The 21,094-nt window shown below is 37.1% G+C and overlaps 1 protein-coding gene across 1 annotated transcript; it reads left to right on the forward strand.

The window, feature by feature from the left end:
• Window positions 1-327: 327 nt before the first annotated feature.
• Window positions 328-19,744, forward strand: Il22ra2 (interleukin 22 receptor subunit alpha 2). Its single transcript, XM_005329824.3, has 5 exons — window positions 328-4,423; window positions 5,863-5,998; window positions 8,415-8,593; window positions 16,791-16,960; window positions 17,880-19,744. The coding sequence occupies exons 1-5, from the start codon at window positions 4,363-4,365 to the stop codon at window positions 18,027-18,029; spliced, it is 696 nt and encodes a 231-aa protein (XP_005329881.2). The 5' UTR covers window positions 328-4,362; the 3' UTR covers window positions 18,030-19,744.
• The last annotated feature ends 1,350 nt before the right edge of the window (window positions 19,745-21,094 follow it).

Here is a 21,094-nt window from a genome sequence, read left to right on the forward strand (position 1 = left end):
AATAAGTAGTTGATTACTATTACAAATATCACAAAACACTTGGGACCAGAAGTGTTTTGGAATATTCAAAAATACAAAATGTGATATCTTGGGGATAGGATCCAAGTCCAAACACAAAATTTATTTATGTTTCACATATGCCTTATATATATTCCCTGAATGTAAATGTATTATAACATTATTAGTGCCCCTGCATTTTGACTATGATCCATCACCTGAAGTCAGGTATGGAGTTTTCTACTTTAATTCACGACAGTGTTCAAAATGTTTTAGATTTTGGAACATTTTATATTTAGGTTTTCAGATCAAGAAGACTCAGCCTATTAAGTGTAAGTGTTCATAGTCCAAAAATTTATAGAAATTAAACTTATTATGCTTATTGTCTATGATTGAATAATGAAGTTCCTTCTTTTCTAAATTCTAGTCCACAAACTATTATGAATTGCAAATCCTTATTTCTAGAATGCAGAACTTGTTAAAGGTCATAGGCACTACTCAGGGGAGTTAGGAGGGCCTAACAAAGAAAGGAATGACGTTGTTGGTGGTTTTGGTTCTATAGGTTTTCCTTGAGTTTGACATTCTAATTATAATTCAAGATGATCAGATACTTCCACATCACAGACTGAGGGAAAGGATCTGGTACAGAAACAAGAAACTCAGTCAATCTGATTTCGATTGGTGAATACCACCATCCTGGGTACCCACTCTTAAACACTTTCCTGATGGAAAATAAGGAACACATGGCCCTTTGCCACCACAACCTGGCAGCTCCATGGGTTGGCTCTACCATATTGTTCATTTCTGCCTCCTGATTCCTAGCACAGTGCCTGGCATCCAGTAGATTCTCAATAAACATTTTTGTTGCATAAATAAACAATTAAAGGAATGAAGGGCCAAATCTTCTTGGACATCATTCTATCCCTTTATAGAATGAATATTACAATAACACACAAGTAATTTTATGTTATCCCTCAGGCCCTCGATGAAATTTTATCCCTCACTTTATGACCATTTGCTATAGAAGCTTGGTCAAGTTCTCATAGGCTCTCTGTCTTGGCTTCTTCGTTCATAATATAAGGATAATAATACCAAGTCCCCAGTCTTGTTGAGAAGATTAAGATGATGCATGGAAAGAACTTAACACAGAGCCCCATAATTATTACATAATATTATTGACATCAAAATGGCATTAAAATTATTCAAAGGAGTTTTATAAAGATGGCATCTTTTAGATAAACTTTTAAAATGTTTCCTTTGTCATGAAAAATTATATACAAAAGCAGAAAATACAGTGGACCTCCAAGTACCTAATACCCAGTTTCAACAATTATCAGCTTGAGGACAGTCACCCACCCCTATTCTCAACCCTTTGTTATTTTAAAGAAAATCTCAGACTTTATGCCATTTCATTCTTAATACTGCAATATTTTCTAAATAATAATAATAATAAAAGTAATAAAATCCCATGTCACAACTAGAAATAACTAATAATGATTCCTTACTTGGATGAATTGTTAGTTTGCTGAAGGCACAAGTAGAATGGAAGAAGAAAATGGAGTCTCTCCAAGGCAGAGGCTTGGGTAAGTTCTCTCCAGACACAACACAATGGAAGAACCCATTGTCAAGGTCAAGGTGGACTCTCTTCCCTACAGGGTATGGGTGGAAGGCAGGAAGAAAGCCAAGAATGAAGTCTGAATCCGGCATTCCACACCAGAAGCAAGGCAAAACAGAAAGTTAATTATGATTTTATTTTTACCCACACCAAATAACATATCATTTGAAACAATTCTGTACAAATTCTTCTGCTTCCAGATTAGTGGGGAAATAGAACTTGATCTTCTCATTTCATCTATCTTGAGGCACTGTTGGCCATGTTGGGTTCTATGCAGGTTATTATATTATTCAGCCCATGTAAGGATGATAGGACTGGTTTGGCTTCTAAAACTGGAGAGCTCAAAAGCTCACCCTTTTGGAGAATTCAATTCTTAAATATTCTACATTCTTCCCCCTTCTTTTTTTTCCTCTTATTTCTTCTACAAAGTCAATAACTCATTAAAAGTCCCAATTTCATTCTCTGCTTCTCTACATGTAAAATCTTGGATGTAATGTATTTCCCCTTTGTTCTTAACTGGAACTTAAAGCAATCTGGTATCATCAAAATAAGATCCACTGGTATTGAAGATATTGAACACCAATAGTTGAAACCCAGACTATCAGCCCCCACTTAAAAAAAAAACAAGGTCAATGTAAAGTCTAGAACTGAGTGGGGCAATATCAGCAAGTGAAGGGGGAAGCCAAGCAGGCCAGGAGACAAGGCACACCAACCAGGTAGAAAGTAACATAAGATATGCTGCTCATTTCTTCTTTAAAAGCACAAGTTACCTTATAAGCAATGACAGGGAGATAAGGATCTGGATTGCAGAAGTTTGGCACAGCATGAAGGTGTGTATAATACACCTGGTGTTACCCACAAACCTTCCCATGCAGCTCTGTTACAGAAAGTGTTACAGAAAGCTGTCCCCAAGTAACTCTGGAATTTGTTATATGACACTGGTGATAGCTGTGTCCACTGGTCTCTGAAAAAAACCCCTAACAAGCTCTCTGTTCCCAAACTGGTCATGGTTAAGGCTATCCCTGCAATGGCCCCGGTTCCCCACAAAGCCAGAGTCACAAGCCCCCAGTATCTACTTTGCTCTCCTAAGGTGCTGGGTCATAGGATTGGGGATAGCAGAGAGGGTCCACCCATGGGAAAACTCCCCTTCTGCTCCTTTCTTTGTCCTCCGCTTTCTCTACAGACTGCCCCTCTCCATCAGCAGCACTCACCCTGACCTTGAGCTCTTCTACACCTTCCCCTTCCCTTCCAGAAGCTCTGGTCTTGGCTAATCTTTATGATGGAGGTTGGGGTGAGGTGACTTTCAAGCCACTCTCTGAAACGGTGTCTTTCACTTAAGAAAGTGAAGGAGGAAAATTGAATAGAGTAACATCCCTGACATAACTCTTTATCATCCATGTCTCCAGCCTCCACTAAAAAGAAACTTCCAGAAAGCAGGACAGTGTCTGTCTTACCTGCTGCTGGGAACAGTATCTAGTTGATGGCAGGGCAACAAATATTTGTTAAATGGAAATGAATGAATGAGTGAGCAAGTAAGACCCAGCACCATGTATTCCACAATGAAGGGGGTATTCTATGGAGAACTTGAAAAAGACCAATTGCCTTCGAAGACAAAGAAGCCAGATGCATTTCCTCTTTTGACCTCAAGAGCCTCTTTTGATAACAACAACAACAACAACAAATCTTCATGACTTTCTTGTGTTTGGAAGTATAATTTTAGTACCTCTAAAAATGTGTGCTAAAAGAAAAATGGTAAGAAAAAAAAATACAGTGCATCAATGGGCAAATAACAGATGACTTAATCCAGTCGGATTCGAAGGAGATATGAAACAGATCTGATGCAATTTCACAGTGACTGAGCTACATGCTGATTCACACTCACTTCTCAAGGGCATCTTGGTTTGACAGGTTTTATCCAGGTTGCTGGAACTCAAGTGTGGGAATGGAAAAGGGAGTGGCATTAGTTTAGGGGGATCTAAGGCCACCACGGAGAGGGGACCAGTCATAAAACAGCAGGAAGCCCTTTGGAAAGCCAAAGAGTGCAGGAAGGCCTGAGGCATTGGAGTTAGGTTAACTGGGAAGCTACCAAAAAAAGAAGAAAGAAAAAGATGGAAAGAGTCAGTAAGACTCCACCTTGTGAACAACTGCCAAAGGCCCTGATAGCTGTAATCAGGAAGCACATTATTCAAAATCAACTTGTTGGCCCAATCCTGGTCCCTGTCAGCCTCTCTTCCTTGCAACTTGCAAAGTCCCTGCCCCTGCCCTCAGGATCTGCTAGCAAAGCTCCAACAAAAACAAGCTTCTACCAAATGTGACTTATAGCAAATTATCTTTTTTACTAATTTTTTTTTTCAGTACTGGAAATCAAACCCAACGCCTGGTGTATGGTATATTTTTGTTGTTGCTGTTGTTGTTTGGCTGGTTGGGGTTTTGTTTGTTTGGGGGATTTTTGTTTGTTTTTTAACACAAGGTCTCACTAAATTCCCCAGGCTAGCCTTGAACTTGCCATCCTCCTGCCTCAGCTTCCCCAGTTGCTGGGACTACAGGGGTGCAACACTGCACCCAGCTTGAATTCTCATGATTTCATTTTATTTAAAATGTATTGCTAATTCAATGTAACAAAATGAATTGCTTCAAAGAAACAGCCTGAAAAAAAGGATGGTCAGCCTGCTTGTGTTAATTTCCTCTTTTGAGCTGAGTTGTCTTCTCATTGAAGGGAACATTGTTGCCAGACCAGTCGCACTTGGACCATGAGGCGAAAACATTGCTTTCTAGGTGTCCTGGTCAGTCTCCTCCTGACTGGTGGAGAAGGTAAGTGATTCATTTCTTCTTAATTGCCCAATCTCTGTCATCTGAATCTGATCAAAAGACAGAGATGACACTGATATTTTTCTGGGTTTTGTAAAGATTTTGGCTTTTTTAAGTCATTAAATGGTCAGAGCAGACACAGGGTGATCTTCTATGTACGACATGAGTAACTCTATAGGTACCTAAGGAGTGTCTATTAAAAGGAGGCACTGTTGCGGGCACAAGGAACTTCATTTGGAACAAATGTGCATGCATCTGTCTCTCTCTCTCTTTAAAATTTCTTTTGCCTTGAAGGGACACTGTTGCTTAGTGATGATGAGACCAGGCCTCCTAAGCCAGAATGTCAGAGTCTGGATTTCAATTCTGCCATTTACTACCTGTGCCTCAATTTTCCCCTCAGTAGAATGAGGATTGAAGGTCATTGTGAAGATCAATGAGTTAATATATGTGCCAATTTCCATACAGCAGTGCCTGGCACAGAATAGGGACCATAAGCAACTTGTGAGAATTCATTACTGATGTTAACAGAGAACCCTCCAAGAGTTATTACCACAACATACTTGAGAGCAAGGCCGTTGGAATCCCAGGTCAACGCATGAGTATCTCTCAGTGTCAGGGGCTTAAGAAAATTCCCATGACGGTGCAGTTGTCCAGGAATGATACATAAAAGTAATTCAAAGCTCTCTCTTCCAGAAATCTATGAATTAGCATATACTATTTCTCTGGTCCTTAGTAACAAGAACTCATTTCCCAGGAATTCTCATGCTACCAAAATGACCCTGGTTCTGCATCTTGCTGGGCTTGCTTTAGGCCTCAGTTTCCCCATCTGAAAAGGTTGTAATAAAAATACCTATGTCATTTGGTGGCTGTGGGAATTAAATGAGTTAACAAGTTTCGAACACAGGGCCTGATTTTAGTTGATGGCTCATATGAATGCCAGCTCAATGTTCACTGAATGCCAGTCACAAGGAGGAGGTGGAGGGAGGAAGAAAGAGGCTCCTAGCAAGGTGAACATGTGGCCTTGGTGTGGAGCATTCATCCCAGTCATTAAATCCCATCTCCATCTGGAAGGAATGAAGGGCCATAATCTTTCAATGAGATTTATTTCCCTTACAGCTTGGGGAATGGGTGGAAGAATATCTCATACATTTTGATAGTCTGGAGCACATCATTTTGAAACTTCACATGGGGCTTGAGAGTAGAGACCTTGCCTGGTATGCATGAGGCCCCCAGTTCTATCCCCCAGAACTGAAAATTAAAAAGAAGAAAAGAAACTATATCATGAATCAAAATCATCACATTGAAGGGTCAAAAATGTTGATTTCTGGGCCACCTACACTTCGTGTGACTAGGGAACCCTGATGCAGATATTATAGTAAAAACTACTATTAATAACAATAGTGTTCAGAGTCATGCTCAGTGTTTTTCCTTCTTTTTATTAGGAATTCTGCCAGCCCGTGATTCTCTGAAGCCTCAGAAGGTACAGTTTCAGTCCCGAAATTTCCAGAACATTTTGCACTGGCAGCGTGGGAAGGCACTTACTGGCAACAACAGTACCTATTTTGTGCAATACAAAATGTAAGTAAATTGAGCTTCTTCCCCTAGCAGAGAAGGCCACAGGGACAGCATGTTCTGGAATGCAATGGGGTGTTAGGATCTAAGCTTTCATCTGAGGGGCTTCCAGGGGGTTGAAAAGAAGCAGAGGTAGGGTGACTTATCTTTCCTGAAAGCTGTCTGGGAACTTGAAATGCATGATGACATGCAGTCATTAGGGGAGATGCTACAGCCTAGCAAACAGCACCGAGAGACTTTGACTCCACAAAGGTGCTTGGCACAGGGTGAGCTCTCAATAGACATTTGTCAAAGGCATGTTGAAAGTTACTCGTTTAGCACATGGCCAGTACTCGAGGAAAACCATTGATAGTTGAAATGATCCTGTGGTAAACATTAAGATGAGTGCACAATATGTCTTAATCTAAAAATCCATTTTAAAAGTGGGTTCACTATTTAGAAAATTCTTTTCAAACATTGATGACTCTTGTACACATGAACACATACTGGAACAGGCTGACGCATGCTCTTCTCCCTGTGATCTTTAAGGTAATCTTATAAGATCCTTGCCAACACTCAGAGATAATAAACTCCTTTCTTGGATCAAGATTTAGAAACAGACCATCTTGATTTGGAAATGGCAGGCTTTCCCACCCGTGTATTCCCTGTGGGTTTTTGAGGCTCTTCTTCCCTTGACACATTTCGAGATGCTGGCTGAGTGTGAGACAGAAGGTCATCACAATTTAACTTTTGCATTTTTTCATCAGAAATTCAAAAAATCAGATGTAGACATGAATCAAGGTAGCAATTCTTATTCCATAAATACATCTGTGTTTTCCAATATGGGATAAGTCCTAGAACAGATTTTTCCTATTAATTAATTCCAGAAAAAATATCCCCAGAAGTTTCTTGGTGTTTAATTGCTCCTGATTTTCTCTAAATACTTTGTGTAGTAATTGTAAGATGTAAAAATCATTACAATAGAAGATTCTCCACTACAAAAAATAATTACATCTATGCACAATTGAGGATGTAAAAAAATTCCAGCATATAGAAACTAGAAATTGGTACTTTTATTTATGTATTTATTTATTTTTACCATGAAGCTAATGAAGATTAAATTTCAAGTCCTCATGGAAGAATTTTTAGTCTGTGATTCTTTTGTCTTTAAGAGGGCTCCCAAGCTTATATAAATTTCAGAACTCAGAATACCTGGATCCATTCCTGACTCCATAGGAATTGTGCTATAAATAGAATTAATCTCTATTAATTAATTGTGCTATTTTCAACAGCACAATGCAGATTTATAATTTGGAAAACTTTCACTTTTGTTGCATTCAATTTATGTGGGTCTACTGTTAATATCTGTGTCATTTGGGATGTGGCAAAAATGAGATATTATATTAAAAAAGAGGTCTTGACACCTAACTTCAGCTACCAAACACAAGGTCTCATCAATAAACAACAATTTAAAAAATATCAAATTGTGCTCCATATGTTGGTTCTGTTTTAATCCTACTGTAATGAGACTGCTGTTATTGTATAGATTAGGAAGAGAAAGAACAGCAATATTCCTCATTATATAGCTAGAAAGTTAAGATTCCAAGTCCTTCAACAAATATTTTGGGGAGGCTTCTCTCTAGCTTCCACTTTCTGCTCTGTTCCCCCACCATCACCTCTTGAGGAGATTTGTGACTGATAAGGATGTAAAGCCTACCCATCCCCTGGCCTCAGGCTGAGCCAACCTGTTTGCTTCTTGGCCTTACCACCCTTTTGTACAGGAGCCTCTATCTCTCCAACCGATACTCACAGGGCTCACCATGGAGCCCTCACTACTGTTTCCATTCTATTGTCAATAAAGATATAAGTTATGTGCATTCAGTAAGCATCATCTAAGTGCATCAACTTCTCAGGCTCAGCTGTGTTACTCACTAGCAAGCTGATGAGAAGAGGAAGAAAAGCCACATACTTAAAACCTCAGAAGCATTACCGACGTGGAGGATGACTACTTAAAAATGGAAGTTTATCCATACATCAGAATACTGCTCAGTATTTATACACACACACTTGCCTTAGTGATACAGAACTTGTCAAGGTTGAATTCGTCTTTCACCAAGCTAGCACTTAACAAGAATTTTTAAAACATTTTTGGGGCTGGGGATGTGGCTCAGTGGTGGAGGGCTTGCCTAACATGTGTGGGGTACTGGGTTTGATCCTCAGCACCATATAAAAACCTTTATTTATTTATTTATTTTTATATCCATCTACAACTAACAAATATTTTTAAAAATTCTTAAAGATAGCTGTAAGTGTTCACAATGGTACTAATATTAGAGGGCAGGTTTCAAGCTTTCTAAAAAATTAATACACTGGAAAAAAAAAACCCTGAAGATTCCTTTAATGAAGAAAAGAAATGCGGATCTTGCTCTTTTCCTCTCTCCAGGTATGGCCAGAGACAATGGCAAAATAAAGAGGACTGCTGGGGGACTCCAGAACTCTTTTGTGACCTTACCAATGAAACCTCAAATCTGCAGGAACCTTACTACGCAAGGGTGAGGATGGCCTCTGCTGGGCGCTACTCCGACTGGAGCTTGTCACCGCGCTTCTTTCCTTGGTGGGAAAGTGAGTTCTTCCCATGCACTTTCTTTGCCTCTGCTCTTTTGCCCTTGAACAGCCTCCAAGGCTTGGCCAGGTTCTGCTAGGTGGAGGTCTAGCCCTGGTCTTATTTAATCATGTTCTCTGAACTATCTAGGGATATCTTCTATTACTCTGATCCCACAGACCAGGAAACCAGGCTCAGTCCTTGCTCAAGTTTCCCAGTGTGGATTAGCAGAATCAGGATTCAAACCCTGTTGCCTCTGACTATAGAGCCTTCCCTCTCACACATTGCCAGATTGATGCTTCTGTTGAAAAAGTATTTTTAGAGAGCAGAAAAGAAGCCATATTGTCCAACACTTCCCCAAATAAGAGAGTTAAGTTCCTGAAAATGCCTACAGGAGAAGAATTTTATTTTGAGGAAACAGATTTTTTAGACACCTCCCCCAAAGGAGAGACAAAAGCGCTCTCTAGGAATACACTTCTGGGTGATGTTTATTTCTCTTTTAGCTTAATCATAATCACAGAATGATATAGTATAGTCTAAGATGTAAAATATAAAATAAGCCATTACCAACAGACCTTGTATAAAATGTTAGTGGAAAGGGAGGGAGAAAAACTAAAACTCTTTATGTACAAGTATTGTCTATGTAACAAACCAGGAAAGAAAATGCAGGCATTTAGCACAATTCTCACAGTTGCAAAGAGTCATGAAGCTGTAGTTGATATTTTCTTTTCACATTATTAACTCAATGTGCACTTGCTTTTTCACAATAAGGAGTTCTTTCAGTCTTTCTGGTGTTAGCTAACTGACATAATCTTACATTAGTTTTATCACCAAATATTAAAGCCCTGAGAGGCCCTCCAGAGGATGCCAGGCATGACCTGACCCCGTTGTGCTCAGATCAACTCTGTTTCCTTTGATCATCAGAATCAATCAGACAATGCAAGAACCTTATTTTCCTTTCATTGGCTGAATAGCACAAGAAGCTTCAAATGGTTGGGAGGCAGCCTTTGCTTCCAGGTCTTGAAATTATTCTTGTTATAAACCACAAGAATTAAAGGTCAAGCCTACAGGAAACAAAAAGTTTATGGTTTGTTCACTATATGCCCCTCTCACTTCCACTTTTGTATCCTAGATCAGAAAGACATAGCACCTTATTTTGCTCACAGGCTTAGAGCTTATATCAATTCAAATACCACCTTACAAGGTGTCTTTCAAACTGAGTATTCAGGTGTCCATTTCAGCTTCCTGTAAAGTCAGGAATTTCTGAGTGGTGGAATATATGGTAAGGCCAAATATTATTGTGGGTATGAGACTTTGGTTCACTTCTTCCATATTAAGGATTTCTTTGTCTTAAGCAATGTATTGTGGGGGGATATGGTCATGACTAAGGTGTTCACTACATCCATGGGCATGCTGTGGTAGAGAGGAATCTTCTGATAAAAAGCATTAAAGAAGTAAAGAAAAACTGAAATAAAGACTATTACACTAGAAGTGTCTATTCCAATGCCTCTTATCCCCTTCCAGTGGGAACAGAACATAATAAATAAGTAAATAAAAGTCTGCTTACAACCAGGTGGCAGATAACAGCCGCCAGAGTGTGTCTCTGTTCAGCACTGGTCTTTATTAGGAAGCTGTATACTCAGCGGGATCATCACAACCTTTTTGAGAAGTTCATATCGTTGAGTTTATATACAGATGCTCTTCAACAGGTGGTAGATAAACCCTCTGTACATTGAAAATATCATAAAACTGCATTTATTGCCCCTAACCTAACAATGGCTTATCAGTACAGCCCACCATGGATCCCTAGTTTGTTTCCCCTCGTGGTCACAGGGCTGAATGGGAAGCACAGCTCCTGGGCTGCTCGGCATTTCACTAGCATGGAAAAGGAGAAAAATTCAACATTTGGAGAATAGGTTCTGATGAAATTGTATCACTTTCACCCCACTGGAAAGTCAAAAAAAATTATGAGTCAAACCACTATAAACCAAGGACTGTACGGCCTCCACCCACTTCACACAACATCTTGTTCTTCAATCCGTAGAGTAGTAATGATGGCACTTGGGGGAAATAGGCTGTCACTATGCCTTCCTAGGTATTTTAAAAAGTTTTATTGAGATTAAAATTCACATACCTTATAATTTACCCATATAATATATAAAATTCATTAGTTTTAATGTATTCACATATATGTATAATCATCAACCTATAGTGGATTTTAGGACGTTTGTATCACCACAAAAACAAACAAACAAACAAAAAAAAAACCATGGCCTCTTGCTATCACCCCTCTATCATCTCCTCAACACCCCAGCTCTAAGCTATAACTGATCTACATGCCAGCACTATACAGCTTCCTGTTCCATGTGGAATCCTATGTGGTCTTTTGTGACTGGCTTCTTTCAGTGAGCATCCAGTTTTCAAGGTTTATTTGTGATGTAGCATGCATGGATGCTTCATTCCCTGTAGGCCAAATGATACTACATCATGTGGGTGTCCCACTATTTATGCACCTGCTCCCAGTTGATGGACATTTGGTTTGTTTCTGCCTTTTGGCTGTTATGAATAATATGCTGTAAACATTCATGAATGCAAGTTTTCATGTGGGAATATATTTTTGTTTCTTTTGGTTATATATGTAGGAGTGGAATTGCTGGGTCTCATGATAAACACTATATTTGACCATTTGAGGATCTGGCAGACTGTACCAGTTCTCATCCCATCAGCAGTTATGAGGTTTCCAACTCCTCCATGTCCTTAGCAATACTTACTATATGTCGTTTTGATTATAGCCATCCTAGAGGGTATGAAAAAGTATCTCCTGTGGTTTTAACCTGGTGATTTAGAATGTTGAGTAACTTTTCTTATACTTATTAGCCATTTATCTATCTCCCTTGGAGAACCATGAATTCACATCCTTCACCCAATTTTAATTTGATTATTTGTCTTTTTATTTTTGTGTTCTAAGAGCTCATTTTATATTCTGGATACCAGTCCTTGATTGGATATGTGATTTTCAAATATTTTCTTTCATTCTGGAGGTTCTTTTCACTTTCCTGATGCTGTCATTTAAAATATAAAAGTCCTAATTTGATGAAATACAATTTAGCTTTTTTTTTTCTTGATCACTATGCTTTTGGTGTCAAACTTGAGAGTACTTTGCCAAATCCAAGATCATTATGGTTTAGCTTGTATTTCCTTCTAAGAATTTTATAGTTTAACCTCTTACATCTAAGTCTTTGATTCATTTTGAGTTGTTTTTTTTTTTAAGTATGATGTGAGGTAAGGATTCAATGTCATTTTTTTAATATGGCAATTCTGTTGTCCCAGCATCATTTACTGGAAAGACTAGCATACTCCCTTGAATGATACCAGCAACCTTGTTGAAAATAAGTTGAAAAATGTTTATTTCTAGAATCAATTCTATTCCATTGATTTATAAATGTATCATTTTTCCAGAACCATGCTGTCCTGATTACTGTTTCTTTGCATTATGTTTTGAAATTGAAATGGGTGATCCCTCCTACCTTGTTCCCCCACCCTCAAGATTATTTTGGCTATGATGGGACCCTTGCAATTCCATAGTCATGTAGACCTTTTATTTAAATACTTCCTGTCAGTAGGTGCTTTTTGCTTTGCTTTCATATGGACACCAAAATATTAACATTCTAGATCTTAATACTGATAAAAGAAAATTACTGAGATGTCCTAAATTTAATTATAAAGGTCCAGAGAATGGAAGGAAAGAGAAAAGAGGAAAAGTTAATCAATATCATATACTGAAAAGAACAACATTACATTCTTCAATGTATGTTAGAACCAATTCCCATCAAGACCAACCAGTCTCTTGGGCCACAGTGTCCTGTTACCTGTAGTCTTTCTGGACTATTCACACCAATAACTCTAGAAGCAACAATTACTTTTTCTTGTGGATTGCCCTCCCATCCCAAAGCTATCACCACTTCAAATAGTCCCACCCCTTTACCTATAACCAATGTAGGCTCAACTTAAACAGTACTTTCCTTTCCCCTAAGTTTACAAAAATACCCATAGTTTTAGATCTAGCAGATATTTTCTACCTGCTACCTAAGCTTGCTACTAATAGTTGTAGGATTGACCCAGATCTTTTTTTCATTATGGTTTACCCTGTATTTTACTCTGCATCTATAATGACTCAGCAAATGCTTTTACTTCAGAGATCCCTTGGTGACAAAGAGTTTTGGTTTAATAGCACTGAGGGGTCCATCCATAGGCCTCTTCTAACTGGTGTGATGTCCAGTTAAATCCAAATTAATTGGGTCATGTCAAAAATGCTGGATGCAATAGAATTCAGAAAACATCTCTTTCTTTTGCTGTGTTGTTTGTTTTATTGTTTTGTGTATTTTGTTTTCCAACTCTCTAATTAGCAGACAGGAGAAACAGGAATTGAGCAAACCAATATGTGGTCTCTGGTACATGGTTTCTTAGGAGAACTTGAAATTCAAGCTCAAGGCACTCAACCAACAATTCTCTGGTTGAGGAAAAGGTGGTTGCATGAGGAAGCTGGTTTACACCAGCTGAGGGGAATTTCAGAGTGGTTGGATGACTATGTGCAAGTCTAGAAATGGGTTCCAGTCAAATGACTCATCAAACAAAGCTTTCTCCAGTCTAATCAATTAGGCTATTCAGGTAGGAATAATAAAATACATTGGTTGAGATGAGGGGAGATTTTGAATAGTCTTAAGAAAGGTTTAGTTTCTTTCTATGTGACTACCCTCTTAAAAAAAAAAAAAAAGAAAAGAAAAGAAAAAAGTTTTGGACATGGTTTTAAAAGTCTTTTTATGCCAGGGCCTAATAGGTAAAAGAATAAGAAATTCAGTCAGTTAAAACAGTTAAAATTGCAGCTTCTCTCAGGAACCAATCTTGAGGAGCCCTGCCCACTTGGCTCTCCTCATCCTCCAACTTGGCCCTCTCCTCCCACAGCTCCTGAGTCTTTCTGAAAAACCTCTTTTAAGAAACATGCTTTTCAGATCGTAGGGCAACATGTTTGCAGAGCCTGTGATACAAGATCATGAGTCACCTGTATGCATTGGCTCACTGGAGTCCTGTTTTTGACCTGCAAAATATTATCTGAGATTTTTATTCCTGTTGTCTATCTGGAGACAAAGCAAGACTTTTAAAAACCTTAAGTTAAAAATAGAATTTGATGCTCAGTATAATTTCAATATTATCTGAGCCCAGAATTTATTGAATTAAAAATGCATATGGCTGGGGCTGGGGTGGTGGCTCAGTGGTAGAACGCTTGCCTAGCATGTGTGAGGCATTGGGTTTGAGTCTCAGCACCACATATAAACAAATAAGTAAATAAAGATAAAAAATGCATTTGGGCTTTTGGACTAGGTCTGATATGGTAATGAGGTAAACTACTGTGAGCCTTTGTTCATTCTGAAATTACTCCAGGCATTCTACTAAGGCATTTTACTAAGTTCCAGAGGAAATATGGCAAGCACAGCATAACAGAGAAGTCCCTTACTTTCTAGAGCTTTCTGTTTAATGAGGATGACAAATATTAACAAAATAATCATGCATCCATGAAACAATAACTGTGGCAGATGGTGCAAGGGAATGATGTACAGTGTCCTGAAAGTCTAGACAAGGAGGGACTTGGTCAGGGATATCAGGAAAAGCATCTCTGAGAAGTGACACTTGAGATAATATCTAAAGAGAAATAGAGTTAATCAGACAAACGGTTGAGTAGAGCATTCCAGACAAATGGAGCAGTATTTATAAAGACCCTTTGGCAGGAGGAAGCATAGCAAATACATATATTTATATATTTATAGTAAGTGTGTGTGTGTATAACAAAATATTTCATACTTATATGAATATATATTCATATATATTTATATATAATATATATCTTATATAAAATGTTTATTTTTTAATTCTTTTTTAAAATTTTTTTATTCTAATTTGTTATTTATGATAACATAATGCATTACAATTCATATTACACATATAGAGCACAATTTTTCATATCTCTAGTTGTATAGAAAGTAGAGTCACACCATTTATGTCTTCATACATGTACTTAGGGTAATGATGTCCATCTCATTCCACCATCTTTCCTACTCCCATATCCCGTCCCTTCCCCTTTCTTCCCTTTTTTGTCTAATCTACCCATGCTCCCTGCCCAAACCCCATTATGAATCAGCATCCTTATATCAGAGGAAACATTTGGCATTTGGTTTTTTGGGATTGGTTAACTTCTCTTAGCATTACATTCTCCAACTCCATCCATTTACCTGAAAATGCCATGATTTTATTCTCTTTTAATGCTGAGTAATATTCCATTGTGAGATATGCCACAGTTTCTTTATCCATTCATCTATTGAAGGGCATCTTGTTTGCTTCCACAGTTCAGCTATTGTGAATTGAGCTGCTATAAACCTTGACATGGCCACATGACTATAGTATGCTGATTTAATTCCTTTGGGTATAAAACTAGGAGTGGGATAGCTGGGTCAAATGGTGGTTTCATTCTCAATTTTCAAAGGAATCTCCATACTGTTTTCCAAATTGGTTGCAGCAATTTGCAGTCCCACCAGCAGTATATGGTGTACCTTTTCCCCTACATCGTTGTCAACATTTATTGTTGTCTGTATTCTTGATAGCTGCCATTCTGACTGGCATGAGATGAAATCTTAGAATAGTTTTGCATTTCTCTAATTGCTAGAGATGTTCAACATTTTTTTCATATATTTGTTGACTGATCACATATCATCTTCTGAAAAGTGTATGTTCTGTTCCTTGGCCCATTTATTGATTGGGTTATTTGTTTTTTTGGAGGTAAGATTTTTAAGTTCTTTATACACCCTAGAAATAGTGCTCTATCTGATGTGTGTGTGGTAAAATTGCCCCCCAAATGTAGGCTCTCTATTCACCTCACAGGTTATTTCTTTTGCTGAAAAGAAACTTTTTAGTTTGAATCCATCCCATTTATTGATTTTTAATTTTAATTCTTACGCTAAAGGAGTCTTATTAAGGAAGTTGGGGCCTAATCTCACATGATGGAGATTAGGGCCTCTTTTTCTTCTATTAGTCACAGAATCTCTGGTTTAATTCCTAGGTCATTGATCTATTTTGAGTTGAGTTTTGTGCTTTGTGAGAGATAGGGATTCAATTTCATTCTGTTGCAATATGGATCTCCAGTTTTCCCAGCACCACTTGTTGAAGAGGCTATCTTTTCTCCAATGTATGTTTTTTGGCACCTTTGTCTAGTATAAGATAACTAAAGTTATGTGGGTTTATGTCTCTGTGTCCTCTATTCTGTACCATTGGTTACAAGTCTATTTAATGCCAATACCATGTTGTTTTTGTTACTATTGCTCTGTAGTATAGTTTGAGTCATGGTATAGTGATGCTGCTGCCTACTTTACTCTTCTTGCTAAGGATTGCTTTAGCTATTCTGGGTCTCTTATTTGTCCAGATGAATTTCATGACTTCTTTTTCTATTTCTATGAGGAATGTCATTGGTAATTTGATTGGAATTGCATTAAATCTGTAAAGTGCTTTTGGTAACATGGTCATTTTGAAAATATGTTTATATTTGAATTTTTTCATCATTTTAACAGTATATTTTAATAAACAGAAGTTCTTAGTGTAATCCAATTCATCACTAATTTCCTTTGTCATTAGTATTTTAGGGGCCCACCTTTCCCCAAAGAATAAAAATATTCTCCTATGTTAGCAAATGTCACCAAACATTTTCTATAAAAGATCCAATAGGAAATACCTTAGGTTTTGTGAGCCATGTGTGTCTGTATTGCAACTACTCAGCTTTTCATTGTGGTGCAAAAGTAACTATAGACAATTTGAGAATGAATAGATTTGGTTATGGTCCAATGAAACTTTATGTACCAAAACAAACAGGCCAAATTTGGTTTATAGGTTGTAGTTGCTGAGAATTATTGCTTTTATCCAACCAGACTTGATTTTGCAAATGAGTAGTTTAGAGAAACAAGATTTTCCCTCCAAATTGATCCAATCTCATTTATTAAAAAGACCAGTTACTCCATAGAACTGTACTATGGACATAAATCAAATCATATCCAGGTCGTGTTGTGTTCCCTCCACCAGGTTTCTGAATGCAATAGTGATCTGTCAGGATGCATAATGTGTTCACATGTAAAATTTCATTTTCTAAGTGGTTTGTCGAAATTTCTATTCTTTCTCCAGTGAAAATAGATCCTCCAGTTGTAAACATAACCCAAATAAATGGGTCTTCATGGGTGGTACTCCATGCCCCACATTTGCCATATAAAGAACAAAAAGGAAAAAATATATCAATGGAAAATTACTACAACCTACTATACCGAGTTTTTATAATCAAAACTTCACTGAAAAAGGTAAGATTGGATGAACAGATAAGTTTAATACTTTTTAATTTGTTCACACAACTAACACATTGACCATATTATTTTCCTGTCTTTTGCTACTCACTCCTCTATTTTTTCTTTTATTTTCTTGTTCTTTCTCACTTTAACCTTCATTGAGAAGGAATCAGTGCTAGGATAACCATTTGAATTTCTGTGTGTGCATGTGTGTACAAGTATGTGTGTGTGTGTGTGTGTGTGTGTGTGTGTGTATATGTATGTGCGTGCTTATGTGCCCTTTCATTCAGCTTGTCTCCACTTGGTCTTCCTTGCACATCTAGAAACTGGTATTGATAATATTTAATTCCACTTGACCACCACAGATGTTCCTTCTGTGGGTTTTATATGCTTTATTTACTTGAGTAGCTTTTTTTCACAGCACAATATATTTGTACCAATTTTGCTATTAGAAAATCCATCATTTGGTGCCTTTATTTGGATGTAGTGATGAACTGAATGTTTCTTTTGGGGGATCCATCTAAGACAGGATTACTTTGATTATAAGGAAGAAAAATCCTGTTCAAATTCACTGAAATGCAAAAGCAGAGGAGTTTTACTAGGAGATAACAAGCAATCTCATGGACAACCAGAAACAGGAAACTATTCTTCTCACTTCACAGTTTAAATTCTTGAAAAAGAGACTCTGATATTCGAGCTAATCCATCAACAGTCCTCAGGGAAGTCTCGGGTAGAAGCTACTTGGACACTGGACCAGTCCCTTTACCAAGTTGCAGCCCAGGACTCTGGGGAAAGAGGATGTGTCTAAGAAGGAAACCTACAACCCATCAACTAGGGTGACCATGATAGCTAAATGAATTTAGCACAGGTAGAGCTTATCATGACTCACTGGAAATCATTTATCTTATGATTTTTTTCTTTCCCTTGAAAATAGGAGCAACAAGTATATGAAGGGACTAATGGTGTTGCTGAAATTGAAGCTCTCACGCCTCACTCTGGCTACTGTGTAGTGGCTGAAATATATCTGCCCCTGTTAGACAGAAGAAGTCAGAGAAGTAAAGAGAGGTGTGTGGGAACCCCATGACTGATTATGGAGTGCTCCGCAGTATGGAAATCAAAAGCTCTCTGAGGATGGGAAGGCTCATGCTTAAGAATTTTTTGAAAGTCTTTTCCATGTTTTCTTTAAGCAATGTTCACTGTTACATTTCAGACACTTATTTTGTTTTTCTATTGTTTCTTTCTTAATATTTCACTTGTGAACAAAATTTGACTGATACCCTTCAAAAATTAGAATGTAAAGAAGGTAAAGAATAAAGGGCTCTGTGAAATACAGAAACTTATTTCTGATTATAACATCCTGAAAAATGATCTTCATTCTCCTAAAACAGCAAAACAAAATCTAAGAACCAAAGAATAGTAGGCATTTAATAAAAGTATTGAATGAATTTTTTGAAAATAGAATTACAGGCTGAGAGACAATCCTTAAGAATCATTTTTCACTCTGTTGAGTCAGTTAATTTGACATAGATATTCCAATTTAACATTTTTATACGAATGTTTATCTATGCATTTCTATTTGATGTAATCATACTTTTTCTATATTTATTTTCTATTATGAAATATTTCTACTTACTGACCAAAATTTTGTTTTAAGTCCTGTTCTGTATATATAAGAACAGTTTTTTGAAAAAAAAATACTCATGATCTCTGGATTAATATCTAGATTATTAACAATAACATCTAAACATCAAGAGAGGTCCACTCAATATAATTTCCCCCAATTAACGTGTAATTACATTAAGATTTTCTTTTTTGTTTTTGTTTGGTTTTAATATTGTCTTCAAAGAATATATCTTTATTCCCAAAATTAAGTGTAATATTTCTCAAAAAGAAAAAGAAAATTTACCTCCCCATTTGGACCACAATAACAGCTCAACTCTCCTGGCAAAGGGTGTCTTACTGAAAACCCCTTCATCCTTGCTGGTGGAGGATCTTATGAATAAAAGTGTGATTGGGACTCGCTAGAATCCATGGAGAGAGCTTGGCTTGAATCTAAGGCACACAGATGGTGGTCATTTTGTTTGGGATACTTTTGGAGATTATAGGGATAATCAGAGTCCTCCAACCACACACCTCCACACCTCTAAAGACCAGTGGCCTAAAGCTCAATAAAGTCATCTTCACTTGGGGCTAAGTTCTTGAGGTGTGGATCAGAGAACACTTGAATAATTTCTTATAAAAAATTGTGCCAAATGTGATTGTAAAACCATATAACTAGTACTCCTGATTGTATACAATTAGTCACAATAATAAATGGATTTTCAATTATTCAGAAATGCATGGGGTGGGATAGAAGAAAAAGAGTTAGAGAATTGATTTCATTGCTTTTCCATATGCTCAGGAGCATAGACTTAGAGAGTGAAAAAAAAGAATTTTGTGTTTTTGAATTGTGGATTTTATTTTTTATATTTAGCTTATTACTTGGCTATTTTTTTGCCTTTTATTCTTCTTAGGGAGGGGAAAAAATAGGAGCAATGGGGTGGGTGTGGAGTAGGGATCATTTGTGGTCAACAGCATTTAAGAAGGCTGACTTTTGAGAAAAAAAAATTATGGTTGTTTTGTGAAAGTTATCAAGTAGCATCAAGTTTTATCTTAATTTTAATTGCTTTGCTTTTTTTCATACCTAACCAGTTAAGCATAGTTAGGCAATTACAAAATATTCTGAAAAATAACAATTGTCACATTCTTCATCATGTTAGTAATGTATTGTGCTATTATTTCAATAAATCTTTAAAAAAATTTGCTTGCATTTTTTTCTATTTTTTAAATTTTATTTGTTTTAATTAGTTATACATGACAGTAGAATGCATCTATTCACTTTGATATATCAAACATAAATGGGGTATAATTTCTCATTTTTCTGATTGTACATGTTGTAGAATCACATCAGTCATACAGTCATATATGTACATGATGTAATAATGTCTGTTTCATTCTACCCTCCTTCCTATTCCTATATCTCCTCCCTTCCCTTCACTCTCCTCTGCCTAATAAAAAGTAACTCTATTCTTCCCCAATGCCCCCACTCCCTTATTGTGAATTAGCATCCACATATCAGAGAAAACATTTGTCCTTTGGTTTTGGCTTATTGGCTTATTTTGCTTAGCATGATATTCTCCAACTCCATCCATTTACCTGCAAATGCCATAATTTCATTCTTCTTTAAAACTGAGTGATATTCCACTGTGTGTTTATACCACTTTGGGGGATATTTTGTTTTTGTTTTTTTAATTCGTTCATCTATTGAAGGGCACCTAGGTTGGTTCCATATTAATTGAGCTGATATAAACATTGACATGGCCATATGACTGTAGTATGCTGATTTAATACCTTTGGGTCTAAAACTAGGTGTGGGATACCTGGGTCAAATGGTGGTTCCATTCCGAGTTTTCTGAGAAATCCCCATACTGCTTTCCACAGTGGTTGAACCAATTTGCGTTTCCACCAGTAATGTATGAGTGTGCCTTTTCCCCCACATCCTCACCAACACTTATTCTTGTCTATGTTCTTGATAATTGCCATTCTTACTGGAGTGCAATGAAACCTTAGTAGTTTTGATTTGCATTTCTCTAATTGCTAGATATGTTGAACATTTTCTCATATATTTGTTGATCAATTGTATTTCTTCTTCTGTGAAGTGTCTGTTCAGTTTCTTAGCCCAATTTTGATTGGGTTACTTGTTTGCTTTGTTTTGTTTTTGGTTGTTTGTTTGTTTGTTTGGGTGTTAAATTTTCTGAATTTTTTATATATCCTAGAGATTAATGCTTTATCTGAGGTGCATGTGGTAAAGATTTTCTCCCAATCTGTAGACTCTCTCTTCACATTATTGATTGTTTCTTTTGATGATAAGAAGTTTTTTAGTTTGTGCATTTGGTAAATATTTTCTCGGAATCTGTAGACTCTCTCTTCACATTATTGATTGTTTCTTTTGATAAGAAGAAGTTTTTTAGTTTGAATCCATCCAATTAATTGATTCTTGGTTTTATTCTTGCCCTTCAGGGTCATGTTAAGGAAGTCAGAAACTAGCCAACATGGTGAAGATTTGGGCATACTTTTTCTTCTAGAATGGACAGGATCTCTGTTCTAGTG

The sequence above is a fragment of the Ictidomys tridecemlineatus genome, chromosome 8, assembly GCF_052094955.1.
Source record: "Ictidomys tridecemlineatus isolate mIctTri1 chromosome 8, mIctTri1.hap1, whole genome shotgun sequence".
Lineage (NCBI taxonomy): Eukaryota > Metazoa > Chordata > Mammalia > Rodentia > Sciuridae > Ictidomys > Ictidomys tridecemlineatus.

What these genes read in the sequence shown, in the direction of transcription:
- Il22ra2 (XM_005329824.3), top strand. Translation starts at nt 4,363, where the DNA reads ATGAGGCGAAAACATTGCTTTCTAGGTGTCCTGGTCAGTCTCCTCCTG. An exon ending in CTTCTTTCCTTGGTGGGAAA is followed by an intron (nt 8,594 to 16,790) that starts GTGAGTTCTTCC and finishes TTCTTTCTCCAG; the next exon opens with TGAAAATAGATCCTCCAGTT. An exon ending in TCAAAACTTCACTGAAAAAG is followed by an intron (nt 16,961 to 17,879) that starts GTAAGATTGGAT and finishes CCTTGAAAATAG; the next exon opens with GAGCAACAAGTATATGAAGG.